Source organism: Oncorhynchus gorbuscha, linkage group LG18, assembly GCF_021184085.1.
Source record: "Oncorhynchus gorbuscha isolate QuinsamMale2020 ecotype Even-year linkage group LG18, OgorEven_v1.0, whole genome shotgun sequence".
NCBI lineage: Eukaryota > Metazoa > Chordata > Actinopteri > Salmoniformes > Salmonidae > Oncorhynchus > Oncorhynchus gorbuscha.
In genome coordinates this window covers 9,579,186-9,597,025 of record NC_060190.1, presented here as the reverse complement: position 1 = coordinate 9,597,025, position 17,840 = coordinate 9,579,186, and the positions used below count along the sequence as shown (strand labels likewise).

General features: G+C 42.4%; 1 protein-coding gene across 2 annotated transcripts in view; it reads right to left on the bottom strand.

Annotated features, from left to right (window-relative positions):
* Window positions 1–363: 363 nt before the first annotated feature.
* The window catches only part of col17a1a (collagen, type XVII, alpha 1a), a 29,143-nt gene continuing 11,666 nt past the window's right edge, over window positions 364–17,840 (bottom strand). The window contains exons 12-52 of one of the 2 annotated variants that reach the window (XM_046312818.1): window positions 17,761–17,811; window positions 17,129–17,284; window positions 16,063–16,149; window positions 15,929–15,976; window positions 15,652–15,780; window positions 15,099–15,413; window positions 14,832–14,882; window positions 14,688–14,714; window positions 14,557–14,583; window positions 14,398–14,460; window positions 14,176–14,280; window positions 14,003–14,065; window positions 13,784–13,819; window positions 13,641–13,694; window positions 12,529–12,600; window positions 12,282–12,344; window positions 11,996–12,031; window positions 11,801–11,872; window positions 11,656–11,682; window positions 11,505–11,540; window positions 11,383–11,418; window positions 11,121–11,201; window positions 10,897–10,932; window positions 10,717–10,803; window positions 10,497–10,577; window positions 10,299–10,349; window positions 9,909–9,971; window positions 9,133–9,183; window positions 8,993–9,010; window positions 8,799–8,849; window positions 8,546–8,653; window positions 8,141–8,311; window positions 7,768–7,890; window positions 7,569–7,667; window positions 7,321–7,455; window positions 4,735–4,890; window positions 4,156–4,338; window positions 3,723–3,851; window positions 1,884–1,964; window positions 1,657–1,727; window positions 364–1,438 (exon numbers count right to left, since the gene is read on the bottom strand). In XM_046312818.1, coding sequence (XP_046168774.1) covers window positions 1,681–1,727; window positions 1,884–1,964; window positions 3,723–3,851; window positions 4,156–4,338; window positions 4,735–4,890; window positions 7,321–7,455; window positions 7,569–7,667; window positions 7,768–7,890; window positions 8,141–8,311; window positions 8,546–8,653; window positions 8,799–8,849; window positions 8,993–9,010; window positions 9,133–9,183; window positions 9,909–9,971; window positions 10,299–10,349; window positions 10,497–10,577; window positions 10,717–10,803; window positions 10,897–10,932; window positions 11,121–11,201; window positions 11,383–11,418; window positions 11,505–11,540; window positions 11,656–11,682; window positions 11,801–11,872; window positions 11,996–12,031; window positions 12,282–12,344; window positions 12,529–12,600; window positions 13,641–13,694; window positions 13,784–13,819; window positions 14,003–14,065; window positions 14,176–14,280; window positions 14,398–14,460; window positions 14,557–14,583; window positions 14,688–14,714; window positions 14,832–14,882; window positions 15,099–15,413; window positions 15,652–15,780; window positions 15,929–15,976; window positions 16,063–16,149; window positions 17,129–17,284; window positions 17,761–17,811 — 3,305 coding nt within the window. In that variant the 3' untranslated portion in view covers window positions 364–1,438; window positions 1,657–1,680. The remainder of the gene's footprint in view (window positions 1,439–1,656; window positions 1,728–1,883; window positions 1,965–3,722; window positions 3,852–4,155; window positions 4,339–4,734; window positions 4,891–7,320; window positions 7,456–7,568; window positions 7,668–7,767; window positions 7,891–8,140; window positions 8,312–8,545; window positions 8,654–8,798; window positions 8,850–8,992; window positions 9,011–9,132; window positions 9,184–9,908; window positions 9,972–10,298; window positions 10,350–10,496; window positions 10,578–10,716; window positions 10,804–10,896; window positions 10,933–11,120; window positions 11,202–11,382; window positions 11,419–11,504; window positions 11,541–11,655; window positions 11,683–11,800; window positions 11,873–11,995; window positions 12,032–12,281; window positions 12,345–12,528; window positions 12,601–13,640; window positions 13,695–13,783; window positions 13,820–14,002; window positions 14,066–14,175; window positions 14,281–14,397; window positions 14,461–14,556; window positions 14,584–14,687; window positions 14,715–14,831; window positions 14,883–15,098; window positions 15,414–15,651; window positions 15,781–15,928; window positions 15,977–16,062; window positions 16,150–17,128; window positions 17,285–17,760; window positions 17,812–17,840) is intronic. The other variant, XM_046312819.1, reaches the window with a different exon arrangement.

The following is a 17,840-nucleotide window of genomic DNA, read 5'->3' as shown; positions in this document are numbered from 1 at the left end:
CCCTTTGTGTAGTTATTTTAATCAGACTTAGTCCCGCCCCAAGTGATCTTTATATTCGCGTAGCTTCTATTGTATCATAGTCAAATGTTGTGTTCGTTACTTATTTAATCGAAGGATAATGAATATGACGTTATCATGAGTTGAACAGTTTTGATAACATTTTCAGAACTACAGTTTTAGCTTATTTTATCATAGATATGCATGATCTACTCTAAAATGGTGGTAGCCTATAACCTTCAATACAGTTTAAAATAATTTGTTAAAAAGGAACTGTTGGACCTGACTGGTTTAGGCCATCATGACTTCTGATTGGTGCATTTGTCATCTCACCCTTTTTTGATTGGCTGCAGGAACAACAATCAGTCGATGCTATTTTTTAATTGGTTTGTAATAGTGGCAAACAAAAACAAAACATCATACACAATGAAGGAGTGCTGTGCACCTTACACAAAATGAAGATACTCTGCCAGTAGTTATTTATGTGGAAATGTATCTTTACTACAGTACAGTATTGTAGTTTCCTCAATTGTCAAATAGTTCATTTAAAATCTGAAATTTAAGCTGAATTGAAAATATAATTAAATGCCAATCATGTCAATATATGTTATGTTATTAGTGTCATGATTTCCTTCTGATTTTCAAATTGTATCATGATTGATTTCAGAGTGTTGTTTGAAATTGAACTATCTAGAAGAAAAAGAAACGCACACCTATTAAGACGAGGTGCTGGCTAGCGGAAAATTGAACTACCATGAAAAAATAATGTGCATTTTTAAGACAAGTTTACATTATAGTTTTTAGAATGCCTATGTACTGTAGATTTGCATTGTTCTGTAAATAAACAATTTCCTGTATACAATATCGTGTACCTGTTTGTTTCTTCAGCGAGTCTATGACAACAATGTGAACATCACGTTCCACTTTGATTAAATAAGATGAACAAAGCTTTATGTTTATAAAGTGATACCAGTACATTCAAAGGAGATTTTGACAATGGTTTTAGTTTCGTTCGATATGAAATGTTTTTCCTCAAGTACAAAAGTACAATAACGATAATAGTACAAAAGCTATTTAATAAAAATAGCACACCCTGTTCTATTTTTCAACACATAGTTGAACTATTCCTGCTATCAACATGCAAGGAGGTGAATTGGAAAGATACTCCAGATCAAACACTAGTAAAAATAGATCGTAAAGACGTCTTTGACACAACAATACATCAGCGCATGGAACACTGTCTTGTTCAACAGTTTCTCCCATAGAAAATAATATATTTACATCGGTAATGTCTCCAAGGCATTAGGCCCCCACACATGTATGCTCATGACTCATGACATATTTCATAGGACTTTCATTCACCTTTGAGTATTTTATCAATCATTTGTTTCTCAAACGCCAACATTCCTCTTTCTTCTGTTGGTCACAAGTGTGTATTCTCCTGTGGGAAAAATGTGAAATCTTAATGAAACCATATCTCTTTTGTATACCTAGGTCAGATTGACACATCATGAATAGCAGGGACACTTGTATTGAGGGTACTATATCATGACAGAATTACATATAGTATCACTAGAATGGATCCTACTGTGGCATCATGCTTAAGGATGTTGATAAAGGGGAAACTTGAAAAGGTTCTCTGTGATAATCATGACGTACCTTTCTCCCCCTCCCCCCCCTTTTCTACTCCAGATCAGGGATGCCTGTCCTTCCTGGGATGCCATCCAGTCCTGGTTTACCAGAATTCAGAGTGAAAGTGTCACAATGGGACTGATTTCATGACTTTGTCTCGCTTGAGTAGCTTAACACAATGGTTTACAAAGACCTGGCAAATGATCAAGCGTGCAACTCTAAAGATGTAAAAAGCGTAATGTTTCAAAAGGTACCTCTCTCGCCTTTGTGACCTGTATGTCCTATGTCCCCTTTCTGTCCTGGCCTTCCAGGGGGTCCCACAATGTTTCCATGGGCTACGGATGATATATAAGGTTATTTCATAGAAAGTTAAAGCTGCAATCAGCATTTTGGCAAAGCCCCACCAATGTTCAATCGTGACAAATTGGACTTCACACTTGGTACTGTTCTTAATTTAAATGTATAATGTGAAATAAAGTACCAGTCAGAGGTTTGGACACACCTACTCATTCAAGGGTTTTTCTTTATTTGTACTATTTTCTACATTGTAGAATAATAGTGAAGACATAAAAACTACGAAATTACACATGTAGTGTACTGTAGTAAACAAAAAAGTGTTATTTATTTTATATTTGAGATTCTTCATTATGCCATCCTTTGCCTTGATGACAGATTTGCACACTCTTGGCATTCACACTCTTGGCATTCTCTCAACCAGCTTCATGATGGAGTCACCTGGAATGCATTTCAATTAACTGTTAAAAGTTAATTTGTGGAATTTCTTTCCTTCCTAATCCGTTTGAGCCAATCAGTTGTGTTGTGACAAGATAGGGGTGGTATACAGAAGGTAGCCCTATTTGGTAAAAGACCAAGTCCATATTATGTCAACAGCTCACATAAGCAAAGAGAAATGACTGTCCATCATTGCGTTAACACATCCAGAAAATTTCAAGAAATTTGACAATTTCTTCAAGTGCAGTCGCAAACAGCATCAAGTGCTATGATGAAACTGCCTCTCATGAGGACCGCCACAGGAAAGCAAGACCCAGAGATACCTCTGCTGCAGAAGACAAGTTCATTAGAGTTAACAGCCTCAGAAATCAGCAATTAACTGCACCTCTGATTGATTCCCAAATAAATGCTTCAAGTAACAGACACATCTCAACATCAACTGTTCAGAGAAGACAGTGTGAATCAGGCCTTCATGGTCGAATTGCTGCAAAGAAACCAATACTAAAGGACACCAATAAGAAGAAGAGACTTGCTTGGGCCAAGAAACGCGAGCAATGGACATTAGACCGGTGGAAATCTGTCCTTTGGTCTGATGAGTCCAAATTTGAGATTTTTGGTTCCAAATGCTGTGTCTTTGTGAGATGAAGAATAAGTGAACGGATAATCTTTGCATGTGTGGTTCCCACCGTGAAGAATGGAGGAGCAGGTGTGATGGTGTCGAATTCAAGGCACACTCAACCACAGCATTCTGCAGCGATACCCCATCCTATCTGGATTGTGTTTAGTAGGACTATCATTTGTTGACCGAAAACACACCTCCAGGCTGTGTAAGGGCTATTTGACCAAGAAGGAGAGTGATGGAGTGCTGCGTCAGATGACCAGGACTCCACAATCACCCGACCTCAATCCAATTGAGATGGTTTGGGATGAGTTGGACCGCAGAGTCGAGGAAAAGCAGCCAAGTGCTCAGCATACGTGGGAACCCCTTCAGGACTCTTGGAAAAGCATTCCAGGTGAAGTTGGTTGAGAGAATGCCAAGAGTGTGCAAAGCTGGCATCAAGGCATAAGGTGGCTACTTTGAAGAATATAAAATATAAAATATATTTTGATTTGTTTAACACTTTTTTGGTTACTACATGATTCCATATGTGTTATTTCATCGTTTTGATGTCTTCACTATTATTCTACAGTGTAGAAAATAGTAAAAATAGAGAAAATCCCTTAGGTGTGTAGGTGTGTCTAAATCTTTGACTGGTACTGTACATTAATGAATTGCATTTATACTGTATTATTGTCACCTCTGATGTATTCCATAAGGTGCTAAATGACTTAAATGTAAATGTAAATGTCAGTGACGTTACTATGGGAACCAAACACACGGCTGAATCCTGGAGCACCGGGAGGGCCAGGGGGTCCTGGGGGTCCTTGAACAACCTGTGCCTTCTCCAGCTGAGACCGGTTCTCAACCACATCCCTCAACAGACCATGGTCTACGGGATGGGAAACAATCAAGATCAGAGATAGCATATGCATTACATCCCATGCAAAAGTAGGACTCTTCATTCATTGCTGATGGTCACTATCTTTATTTATCAACATGTGTGTCCCATTGGCATAGAAATTGAATTACTCGAACTGACATCCCAATTCAAGTCAATGTGCCATTCCTTTGATCCATTGTCATTGGAAACAAATAAGCTTTGAAGAATTGCATTTAAATGTTGTTAAATGTGTCTAGCTGAAAAGCATATTGTAGCACTGCGATGACAGTATTGGATATTCAGTTTCACTTACACTTGATGTAGTCAGTCACTCGGACCGCTATATTGGAGAAGTCTGTCTCAGTCTCAGCCTGCCTTCTTCCCTCGCTGGTCCTGTGGTCAATGGTGTGGCCGTACCCAGAGTTACCCTGCTCTCCCTTGTGTCCCTGAGGTCCAGGGGGACCTGGGGGGCCAAACATTCCCCCTCTTAGACCACCTGGTGAGGATAATACAATATGCCAGTTACACCCACTGATACCCACTGATCTGGGGCAGTAACTCAATGTCAAGGGTAAATTATTGCTTTGAAATGAATGAGAGTCTGTAAAATCCCCTATCAATGTCTATTTTTCTTTTTAATAAGTTACCTTTTTATCTTGGGAAGGACATCCATGAAGTGATGTAATTAGGGTAACCTATTGTACAGGCTCAATGCATTTCAAGTAATCTATTAACTTTTATTTCCTGGTTTTAGACCTACAGAGTGGATAATGGCAAACTAACTATTTCTGTACTGTTGTAACTCTAGGAGTCTTTGGATAGTACTGTAAAACCATATCATTATCCACTTAGTAGAAAACCATTTATAAAACCCTTATTGATTTGACCATACTCTGTATGTAGTCCTTGACCTCTTCCAGCCTGTATCCAGAGCTGCTGTAGGGGGCCTGTCCTGAAGGACCGGCAGGGCCTTGAGGGCCAGCAGGGCCTGGGACACCAGGTGGACCAGGAGGCCCCTGAGCGCCCAAGGCACCTCTGTATTCAGCATCTAGAAAGGATAGGCAGAACTGACATCAGTTAAACTATTAAGAGGAGTAAATGTGCAGACTGTCCAGGAAGTCCTTCTGGCTCTAGACCTACAGTGCATTCGGAAAGTATTCAGATCCCTTAACTTTGTTAAGTTAAATCCTTACTCTAAAATTGATTTAAAAAATATTTAAAAATTCTCATCAATCTACACACAATACCCCACAATGACAATGAGAACAGATTTATAAAAACGTGTGCAAATTTATTACAAATATAAAAAACAGACATTTCTTATTTGCATACAGTAAGTATTCAGACCCTTTGTTATGAGACTCGAAATTGAGCTCAGGTGCATCCTGTTTCCATTGATCATCCTTGAGATGTTTCTACAACTTGATTGGAGTCCACCTGTGGTAAATTCAATTGATTGGACATGATTTGGAAAGGCACACACCTGTCTATATAAGGTGTCAGAGCAAAAACCAAGCTATGAGGTCAAATGAATTGTCTGTAAAGCCCAGAGACAGGATTGTGTCAAGGAATAGATCTGGGGAAAGGTCAAATAATTCCGCCGCATTGAAGGTCCACAAGAACACAGTGTCCTCCATCATTCTTAAATGGAAGAAGTTAGAACCACCAAGACTCTTCCTACCGCTGGCTGCCCGGCCAAACTGAGCAATCAGGGGGAAAAGGGCCTTGGTCAGGGATGTGTGTGGCCTCCAACTGCTCTTAAATACTAATAAAACTAAATGCATGCTCTTCAACCGATCGCTGCCTACACCTGCACACCCGTCCAGCATTACTACTCTGGACGGTTCTGACTTAGAATATGTGGACAACTACAAATACCTAGGTGTCTGGTTAGACTGTAAACACTCCTTCCAGACTCACATCAAACATCTCCAATCCAAAGTTAAATCTAGAATTGGCTTCCTATTTCGGAACAAAGCATCCTTCACTCATGCTGCCAAACATACCCTCGTAAAACTGACTATCCTACCGATCCTCGTCTTTGGCAATGTCATTTAAAAAATAGCCTCCAATACCCTACTCAGTAAATTGGATGCAGTATATCACAGTGCCATCCGTTTTGTCACCAAAGCCCAATATATTACCCACCACTGTGACCTGTATGCTCTCGTTGGCTGGCCCTCGCTTCATACCCACTGGCTCCAGGTCATCTACAAGACCCTGCCAGGTAAAGTCCACCCTTATCTCAGCTCGCTGGTCACCATAGCATCTCCCTCCTGTAGCACGCGCTCCAGCAGGTATATCTCTCTGGTCACCCCCAAAACCAATTCTTCCTTTGGCCACCTCTCCTTCCTGTTCTCTGCTGCCAATGACTGGAACGAACTACAAAAATCTCTGAAACTGGAAACACTCATCTCCCTCACTAGCTTTTAAGCACCAGCTGTCAGAGCAGCTAACAGATTACTGCACCTGTACATAGCCCACCTATAATTTAGCCCAAACAACTACCTCTTCCCCTACTGTATTTATTTATGTATTTATTTTTCTCCTTTGCACCCCATTATTTCTATTTCTACTTTGCACATTCTTCCACTGCAAATCTACCATTCCAGTGTTTTACTTGCTATATTGTATTTACTTTGCCACCATGGCCTTTTTTGCCTTTACCTCCCTTATCTCACCTCATTTTCTCACATCGTATATAGACGTATTTTTCTATTGTATTATTGACTGTATGTTTGTTTTACTCCATGTGTAACTGTGTGTTGTTGTCTGTGTCAGACTGCTTTGCTTTATCTTGGCCAGGTCGCAAATGTAAATGAGAACTTGTTCTCAACTTGCCTATCTGGTTAAATAAAGGTGAAATTAAAACATGTTCAAATGTGACCAAGAACCCAATGGCCACTCTGACAGAGCTCCAGCATTCCTCTGTGGAGATGAGAGAACCTTCCAGAAGGATTGAGGAGTGACTTCCAGAACTATCTCTGCAGCACTGCACCAATCAGGCCTTTATGGTAGAGTGGCCAGATGGAAGTCACTCCTCAGTAAAAGGCACGTGACAGCCCACTTGGAGTTTGACAAATGGCACCAAAGGACTCTCAGACCATGAGAAACAAGATCCTCTAGTTTGATGAAATCAAGATTGAACTATTTGGCCTGAATGCCAAGAGTCACGTCTGGAGGAAACCTGGCACCATGGTACTGGCAGCATCATGTTGTGGGTATGTTTGTCAATGGCAGGGACAGGGAGACTAGTCGGGATCGAGGAAAAGAACGGAGCAAAGTACAGAAAGATCCTTGGGGTGGCAATCTTATTACGTGACTATTTTAAATCAATTGAACTACTTACCAAGATCCATCTGTAGGTCCCGGCCCACCATTTGGGAAACACTTGCACACGCTATGGTTAAAGAAGCTACTGGTGTGTGTATGAATCTAAATGTGAATCTGACATGGCTGTGTCACAGTGATTCCTTACCATTCATTAGATTGAGGACCCGTCCAGCCACCTCATGGGTATTAAAGCCATAGCCTCCTCTCCATGGGATCCCTGGGATGCCAGGAGGTCCAGCAGGGCCAGGAGGACCGATGACGTAGCGTCGCACTTCCTCACCTGAGAGGGGTACGGATCAGGCAAGGGCACTCCATTGACTGTCTCATGACACAATGTTATCTCTTTTTTTCCCGACCCAATTATCAACATTTGTGCTCAAACAACTGACTTACTCTGTAGAAGGCTGATGATGTCATTTAGCGATGTACTGCCTCCACCGGGAGCGCCAGGCGGGCCTGGAGGTCCAGGCACCCCACTAGCAATACCTCCACCTGAAATGTCAACAGAAGTATTAGATCCAGGTACACATACAATATGATATACTTCATATATGTACTGCTTTTGATAAGATGTTGGTTTGTCTGGACTCACTCTGGATGTACGCAATAACGCGACTAGCAAGATCGTCCACTGACTCCACTGATCCGCCACCAGGGGGCCCCGGTACACCCGGAGGACCCGGAGGTCCCGACATGTACTCCCTGACACCATCGCCTCCATGAAGGACAACACAATACACAAGTTACTGCACTGCTAACCAGTAGCGCAGAAAAGGTTTAAGATCTTGAGGCACCATTTTAGTTAGCCTCAACTACGCAAACAACAACTAAATCATGTTTTGTCGACCATATTATCCCATGGAGGTCACGTCTGCAAATACTGTAACGGTCTTTGGATGGACGTAGTTTAGAACCCACTCCTTTTCATTGGGGGGTAAGAAGAAAAAGCAGATCATCTCACTCACTCTTGAGGTATTCTGTGATGTATTGGCGGACATCCGGAGTTCCAGACCCAGACCCAGGTGGCCCATCACGGCCGGGAGGTCCAGGTGGACCTGGTGCTCCAGGGGAACTCCTGGATGATCCACCACTGGAGTAGCCAGGGATACCTGGAGCACCTGGAACGCCAGCCTCACCTAATGAAGATATAAGTAGGCTTAACTTACACAAAGGATCCACATTGAGTGATAAACATTGTTCATGTGATGCTCCAGAGCTTTTGTATCATTTTAGCCAGTAGATTTGAAAATAGTGCTCATGAGCCAAAACAGGTCCCAGTTTGAATTATTTTTGCAATTCCTATGATATGTTATGAATGTATAAGTGCTTAAGATCCCAGACTGCATCTTTAAAGGGGTGTAAGGGTGTACCTTTTGGACCTGGTTGCCCCTCGGGGCCCTCTGGGCCTTGGGGCCCTGGAAGTCCACTGTCCCCTTCTGGTCCTGGACTCCCAGGTTGTCCCTGGGGTCCAGGGAAACCTGGGGAGAAAACAACACAATGAACAATACAACATATACCCAAAAGGATCAAGTAAATTCAGAAGTAAATGTTGGTTGTAACCCAAGCCACAGGTGTAGGCTTGAATGTTTAATTATGCTTCTGATAAATATTTGATCCACCCACCGACACCGGGATCTCCTGGAACTCCTGGTAAACCGGGCTGACCTGGGTCACCTGAAACATAGGTCAAATTGCATTAAGGTTGACAGTCTATCACAAAGTCTGCCATGTAAATAATATGTGACTGAACCAGTTCATAGTCTACTATGACATCAATCCAGCCCTTTGACATGGACAAGCATTTAAAAAGTGCTTACCTTGGTAACCCTGGGGTCCTGGTTTACATTAGGAAACAATAAAATGATTTATAAGATGAGTGCACATAACCTCTGTTTCGACCAAATTGACTATGATAAAAACACAAATGGTATAGACAGTGAGTTGGACTCTTCTGTACCTGGTAGGCCTGTTGGGCCAGCAGGTCCTGGGGGCCCAGCGAAGAAGGTTCCTGAAAGACAACACAGTGTTACACTACAACACTACATTGCGTTACATTACGTGACCTTCCATATCATACCATATCATATGGGGTGGCAGGTAGAGACTAGTGGTTAGAGCATTGGACTAGTAACCAAAAGGTTGCAAGGTTAAATCCCAGAGCTGAAAAGGTAAACATCTGTCATTCTTCACCTGAACAAGGCAGTTAACCCACTGTTTGTAGGCTGTCATTGAAAATAAGAATTTGTTCTTAATTAACTGACTTACCTAGTTAAATAAAGTTAAAATATATCAAATCTAAATCTAAATCAAATCAAATTTATTTATATAGCCCTTCGTACATCAGCTGATATCTCAAAGTGCTGTACAGAAACCCAGCCTAAAACCCCAAACAGCAAACAATGCAGGTGTAAAAGCACGGTGGCTAGGAAAAACTCCCTAGAAAGGCCAAAACCTAGGAAGAAACCTAGAGAGGAACCGGGCTATGTGGGGTGGCCAGTCCTCTTCTGGCTGTGCCGGGTAGAGATTATAACAGAACATGACCAAGATGTTCAAATGTTCATAAATGACCAGCATGGTCAAATAATAATAAGGCAGAACAGTTGAAACTGGAGCAGCAGCACAGTCAGGTGGACTGATCAACAGCTTCTATCTTTGACTGTAGAGTGATTGTGTTGAGTGATCAGATGGTAACAGTATGGAGAGTGTAGTATAGGTTTGGTAAGGGCCACCTACCTGAGTTTGGCACGAAGCTACCTGGCTCTCCCTTATCTCCTCGGGGGCCGGGCACACCAACACCTGTGGTTTAGTTGAAATTCATCAAAATGGTTTGAAGAGTAACTTACCATTCTTACAATAGCTTAATTATTTTACAATATAATTTCAATATAATATTATACATTCTTCTCAGGTAGAAATGTTATGGCCTACCTGGTACACCTGGCTCTCCTTGAGGACCTGGGGGACCCTTACCTGGTACACCTGGCATGCCTTGAGGACCTTCAGGACCTGGGGGACCCTTACCTGGTACACCTGGCACTCCTTGAGGACCTTCAGGACCTGGGGAACCTTTACCTGGTACACCTGGCACGCCTTGAGGACCTTCAGGACCTGGGGGACCCTTACCTGGTACACCTGGAACTCCTTGAGGACCTTCAGGACCTGGGGGACCCTTACCTGAGAAGGAATAAGGTATGAATTTGCTTTTTAAATAGGACAGAATCCAGAAGAAAAAGGGATCAGAACAAAATCAAATAAAACAGCTATACATCCAAAAATACTTTGAAGTCCTAAAGTGCATGGAGAATGAACCACCTGGCTTACCTAGAAGACCCTGGGGACCTGGTTCCCCTGGGGGCCCTGGAGGGCCAGGTGGGCCAGGAAGACTAGCCACAGGTGCACGTCCTGTTGTAAGGGGTAAAGTAAGTTTAGAGGTAATAAGAAAGTCCTATACTATTAAGAGTCTAAAACAAGAACCTATTTTCACAAGTCGTAGTTACAAGCCGTCTGGAAGAATTCATTCATATAAGCCAAACATACTCACTCTCTGTGGTTTCCACAGTCTGTACAGTAATACCAGGCTTTCCCTGGTCTCCCTTCTCTCCTTCCTCTCCCCTTTCTCCCCTGGGACCTATAGAGACAAAGACAATGAACAATCAAAGGGAAAGTACGTACAGTATGTGGACCCTGGTGTCTCATTGGATATCTGAGAAATAGGTCTTACCAGGCGTCCCAGGAAGACCAGCAGGGCCAACAGGACCTGAGGAGACACAACAGAAGCACTGAGCACAAATCGTATTGTACTTCAATAGAATGTCTATGAGGAACTTCATAAAGATCTCCAACATCTCGATCTTCATCCAGATCTGGTCAAGGCGATACAGTGTTTACTCAAACTGTAGAACAACGTCTTAGAACATTTTAAGAATGCAGAGCTTCGGTACCAACCTGAGAGTCCAGGGGATCCGGAAACACCAGTGGGTCCGGGGCTGCCTGGAGGTCCGGGGATGGCAACCGAACTGGAACCAGCTGGAATTCAAACAGGAGATTGACCAATGACCATCCATTGCTTAAGGACATGTGATGCTGTTCTACTGTGGACACTGTACTATAAAGTAATCTCAAGAAATATTTACAGCTGTAGATGTAGAGAGCCTATCCAACAGTTTAACGATGTCTCTAATTCGCCTTGTTGTTTCCTCTTACTTACCTGCATTGATGATTCTACCAGGTTCTCCAGCTTCGCCTAGAAGATAACATGATGATAGATTGAATGAAAGCATAATCCTGTTTGACTAAAGATATAGAGGAAGTATGTAATAGGTACATTACCTTTACCTCCAGGCTGACCAGGATTACCTGGTATACCTATACGGGATAGAAAGGGAGGGTTACAAAAATGTTATAGCATACTGTACAATATTTGAGAAACCATGCATCTGAAATGTAAATTAAGGAATGATTTTGCATCAAAGAGTCATACCTGGTGGACCTTGAAGCCCGGGAATGCCTACAGCGGAAGCAAGTGGAAAATATATGTTATTGAAATGTAAATAGTGAATACTAAGCTTTGATTGACGGATGGATGGATATATGGATTAGTAAATTGATTAATTGATTGATTGTACCTGGGAGGCCTGAATCTCCTGGAGGTCCTGCTGGTCCCCTGGGACCTGGTAACCCATCCGATCCCTTGTCACCTGGAATGATAAAGGTATCAACTATCCTGTAAAAATCTAAAAGTTGTTATATGGACAACTCGATTTTTCAACCAAAATATATTGTTGTGGTTTCTATCTACCACGGGATGTTGTTGTTTTTACCTCTGGAGCCTTTTTCACCGTCAGCCCCGGGAGCACCTGTTGAATAATACCCATACATTCAGAATTGATAACAGTGAAGAATTTCACTATTAGGTTGTCTATATTTTCTTTTACACCTGCATTGTTTGCTGTTTGGGGTTTTAGGCTGGGTTTCTGTACAGCACTTTGAGATATCAGCTGATGTACGAAGGGCTATATAAATACATTTGATTTGATTTGATTTGATTAGTACAGCCTGAGATTATTCTAGCAGCACAATCTTTTCTTCACTACTCTGTTCACTTACCTGCAGGTCCTTTGGATCCATTTGCGCCGTCTGGTCCCGGAGGTCCTCTTTGACCTGGGTCACCTATGATGACGGAGAGGGTACATAACCACTATGAAATGTACTTACAACCCATTTTCACACCAGTTTACGTATATTTCTCTCAATTATATGTTATCCTAGAGAAGGGGGCGATAAGAAATAAAGAGGAGACACAAAGTTCTGAATCCCATGTGATTCTAACTAGTCAGGGCAGACAGATACACACCTGATGTTCCGCGGGGTCCTTTCTCTCCTGGCTCGCCCTTATTTCCTGGAGGTCCAGCTGGTCCCTTCTCTCCTAGACGAGGAGAGAAACAATAGGCTGGCTGATATGATCTTTGTTTAATGCTGCAATATGTAACATTTTAGGTGACCTGACCAAATTCACATAGAAATGTGAGTTAGAGATCTGTCATTCTCATTGAACGTCAATGTTTCCATTCTTAAATTTCCTTTTTTGCGTCTTTTACTTTCAGTTTTTCAAACAGCGATTGGAAACATACAGTACTTCACAGAGGTTTAGATGGCACAATGATTCTCTACACAATTGCTTGTTTTGTCACAAACTGAAATTAGGCGAACTATTACACATTTTGCAACCAGGGAATGGTAGAGCAACTTCTGCATATTACACCTTTGAAACTAGAATCCCACATAGAAACAACAACAAAGCCACCTCCACGCTCCTAGAAATAAAATGAGGGGATGGGGGCTGGAGAAATGTAACCACTCTCAAATTCACAGACAGCACTATGGCTGTGTAACAGTATTACTTCTGTCCCTCTCCTCGGCCCATCCTGGGCTTGAACCAGGAAGCCTCTGCACACATTGGCAACAGTCACCCTCGAAGCATCGCTACTCCACAAAAGCCACGGTCCTTGCAGAGCAAGGGAAACAACTACTTCAATGTCTCAGACTGAGTGGCGTCGCCAATTGAAACGCTACCAGTGCGCACCGCTAACTAGCTAGCCATTTCACACTGGTTACAGATGCAAGGACTGACCATCCATTGTATCAAATGTATAGTTTTCACCATGTTTTGAGGCTATACAGTCTTTGTTGACATTTACATTCTTTACCAAAATGTTAGTAAAACAAGCTTATTTTGGGGGTTCTGATGGGGGTATGACAGTTAAACTAAGCTCATGAGGCATTAATAAGTTATATTCTTCAAGAATCAATGGGTATATATCATAAATGTTTAAGTAAAAAAAATGTATGTATCAACTAAGGGTTCTAGCTATATTTGTAGCTTTCTCTTTGTGAAACTAAATCAAGGAAATAGGCCTGCATACAACACAGTAGTGTACATCATCTCAACACGTCGGTCTGGAATACCTTTCGGTCCTGGAGCGCCTGCTTCACCTCGGAAACCCTGTGGGCCAGGAGTTCCTAAAGGTGACGAATACACAACCTTAGAGATCGCACGCTTGTGTCTTCTTCCAGCACAATGGTACACGAAAAGGGCAAAGAGCACTCACCTGGGATACCTGTAGCACCCTGACCACCCACTGACCCTGGAAAACCAAAATAAATATGCTTTCACAACGGCGGCCAACAGTTACATGTTGATGAATTGCATTTACATTTGAGTAATTTAGCAGATGCTCTTATCCAGAGCGACTTACAATTAGTGATGATTTAATGTATCTCATCAATCTAGACGTATTTCCTGCATTGATGATGACCTTTGGCCTTACCTTTAGGCCCAACAGGCCCAGCAGTGCCAGCAGGTCCAGGCCCACCGGGTTCACCAGGAGAACCTATGGCATCACATAACATTACATAAGAGCTTGAACAGGAACCCATCATTTTTTCTCTGAAGATATACCGTGACTAACTGTGACGCCATCAAATACACTTATGAACATACCTTTGTCCCCTTTCTCTCCAAACCCTGGAGGACCAGGCTCTCCACGTGATCCCGTGGGTCCTTCTCGGCCCTTCTGGCCTGGGGGACCCTCTGCACCAGCTTCACCTATTCACAGATGCGAAGAGATGCATTGTGGGAGTGAGAGTCTATACAGTATATTTCTCGTTGGTTGCAAGATTGAGATCTTGACATTTTAAGTCAAATTGTGTCCTTAAGCATTACCTGCATTTCCTTTAGGTCCCCTCGGGCCCTCCAGTCCACTGTGGCCCATCTGACCTGGAGGACCTAAGGAAGAGAAGCCAAACATCAGTCTGCTATCATTCAGCAGATGATTATTTACTGTAGCCACTCCAGAATAAAACTAGTAGTTTGTGTTCCTACCTGGTAGGCCAGGGAATCCGTTATCACCTGAAATAAATGAATGAATTCCATTTGTACAGTATAACTCTAACATGTACAGTATTTGCTGTGTGACATTATTGAAATGAAAAGTAGGTCTAAGGCTCACTGACCTTTGACTCCTGGACCACCTTGGTCACCTGAAATAAAACAGCTGAAATGTTAATCAGCAGACACAGCCAAAACTTGCTCTGCCAATACAGTTAGTTTCCATCTACGTATGTTTCCATGTCCATGCAGTGGATGCCCTACAGTACCTTTGGTCCCAGGCTCTCCTCTCGCTCCTTTCATTGAGTGTGCAAGTGTTGCTGTAACAAATAAATAAACATTTTTGTCAATATATAGAATCCAATAAAAACCACACATGTATAAAATATTTCAAAAATATTCATACGATTCACAAGTTCACATGATTTGTGATTTTTGACTGAATCATTCCTTTGTTATAATGGTTGAAAAGCTCAACATATACCCACAAAACACAAGGCTGATGCACAGTGTAAGTTCTGGTTCTGGTTCTGTACCTCGTACAGTATCGGACTGCAGCTCAGTCCTGACAATCTGCTGTACTGTCCTTTGCAGAGCTACAGGGTCTTGGCCTGGTCCATCAGCTGATCCTGGACCTGCTCCTGCTGCCACTCCCAGATTGATACCATTATCAGTGCGGAGCAGTGTGGTAGAGGAGGGAGCGGAGGTTTTCTTGTCCATGTATGCAGACTCTAGAGGGTCTATGATGTTGATGGCTGAGGAGGAGGAGAGGCGACTAGAATGTGCTGAGGAAGAGCTGGAGGCTTGTTCCAAGGCGTCCACACGAGCTTTAAGACGTTTGACTTCTTCGGCTGTAAGTGGTTGGAAAAGAAAGAGAGAGAGGGGGAGAAAATTGAAAGGGAAACAGAGAGAAACAAGGACAAAGATCGAGTGAGAGAAGAGAGAAACAGAGAAATGCAGGAGAGGAAGAACAGAGAAAAAAAACAGAGAGATTTACTCCGACATGGATGTAACTCTAGCTCTCTATGACAGACAACCACATCAATCAAACCACCCCAGTGTCCTACAGCTCCGCTCCTCCTCTCTTACCCAGGGCGATGAGTCCCAGGAGGAGCCCCAGGAGGAGCAGAAGACCCAGCAGGATGCCCAGCAGCCACTTCAACCAGGAGCAGCAAGACCAGAAGCCCAGACCTCCTCCAGACTCGTCCTTACGTATTTCTGATCGAAGAGAGAGGTAGAGGACACGGGGGTCAAGAACGAGCATCAGTAGAGTATCATGAAGAATGCATAAGAATAGGCACTTAGGGCTGAAGATTGTTACGCTGCGATTCAGCCATTTCAATTTCAAAGTATAGTTAGACTATACCTGCATAGGTTGCTTTGTCTTTCGTTGACACTTTCGTCAAGGATCCAGCTTTTAAAAAACAGCAGTGGAAGAACCGTGTGTTAGTAACACAAGTCAAGGTGTGGGGAAAATGTCTGTTCACTTCCGTTATCTACCGTTAGTTTCTGTGGTTCTGGCTGTAGCTGTCTCCACAAAGCTGGACACCTTCTTCTTCTCCTTCTTCAGTGAGTCCTCGGAATAGGCTAGAAAATGTGAAAAGACAAGTCAACTTCACCATAACTCACAGGCAACGGCTAACACTGAGACAGTGGGACTGTAGTATGTAGTATGTAGTATGTGGTCCTTCTGTAGCTCAGTTGGTAGAGCATGGCGCTTGTAACGCCAGCGTAGTGGGTTCGATCCCCGGGACCACCCATACGTAGAATGTATGCACACATGACTGTAAGTCGCTTTGGATAAAAGCGTCTGCTAAATGGCATATATTATTATTATTATTATTATTATTATGTTATTGGGCATAGAAACATTTAAGATCTGATAGAACTGGTACCATTTTCCCTCAGAAGGTTATTCTAATTGAGCAGACAATTAAATATTTAGTAAAAAAAATATATTTAGTGAAAACCCTCCTCTGTGTACATTTCTGATATTCTCAGGTATTGGATTGCAATATTCCGGCAACTTTCCCAAAATTCCCAAGTTTCTAGGAATCACGCTTAGAAGATTCCCAGGATAAGCAGGGAATCTGGAATCCTACTTGGAGTCTGACAACAAGGCTCTACAGAGGGTAGTGCATATGGCCCAGTACAACACTGGGGCTGAGCTTCCTGCCAACCAGGACCTCTATACCAATTGTCAAAGACTCCAGCCACCCAAGTCACAGACTGTTCTCTCTGCTACCACATGGCAAGTGGTACTGATGCACCAAGTCTGGATCCAACAGGACGCTGAGCAACTTCAACCCTCAAAACATTAAACTGCTAAATAGTTGGTTAAATAGTTAGCCAAATAGCTACTCGGACTATCTGCATTTACTCTTTTTGCAGAAACTCTTTCTTTGTTGACTCGTCACATACGCTGCTGCTACTGTTTTATCATCTATCCTGTTAACTAGTCACTTTATTCTTATTTATATGTACATACTTACATCAATTACCTCCTATCTGCTGTTTTTAAGAAACGTGACCAATACAATTGTATTTGTTTTGAGTTGTTGCCTACCAATAGCAGTGGCAGCAGAGGTGAACTGCTTGCCGGTATCTTTGGCCATGATGAGTCTCTCCGTCTCCTTTTTGACGGGAGCTTTCTCTTTCTCCAGCAGCATGAATTTGTATTCTTTGGCAAAGACCTCGTCACTGGTAGGAGTGCTGGGTGCCACTGAGAAATAGGCAGCAAAAACACTCAGTATAAACTGTTAAGTGTCATGAATACCATGATAAGATAGAGTAGTAGAGGATATCATTTTACTGCAGTGGGCTAAATCGGGCTCACACAGAGTGTATCTTGGTAGTCTTAAACAAATCTATTTGGAGACAAAAGTAGACACCTCACACACACGGTTATGGGGTTAAAAAAAGAAGACACTTGTACTACGTCATATATAGAGTTGAAATGTGTTACATTTGGAGTTTGCATCCCAATATTTCACTTCATATACATCAAACAAGAGGAAAAACATGAATAACGTTCCACCCATGAGGCAACTAGAGGGCGATTTGGTCATTTGACTGCAGGAAAGTGCTATACTTGTCTTGGTGCTGCTGCTGCTTGTACATATATACATCAAATCAAATGTTTTATGTCTATGGTTGCCTAATTGTTATCGATGCAAAAACAAAGTACTTTGGACTCACCTGTGGTTGTGGACACCCCTGTGCTTGTGACATTTTTCTGCACACCATAGACTGTCAAGAAAAACATGCAGGGTGAATTT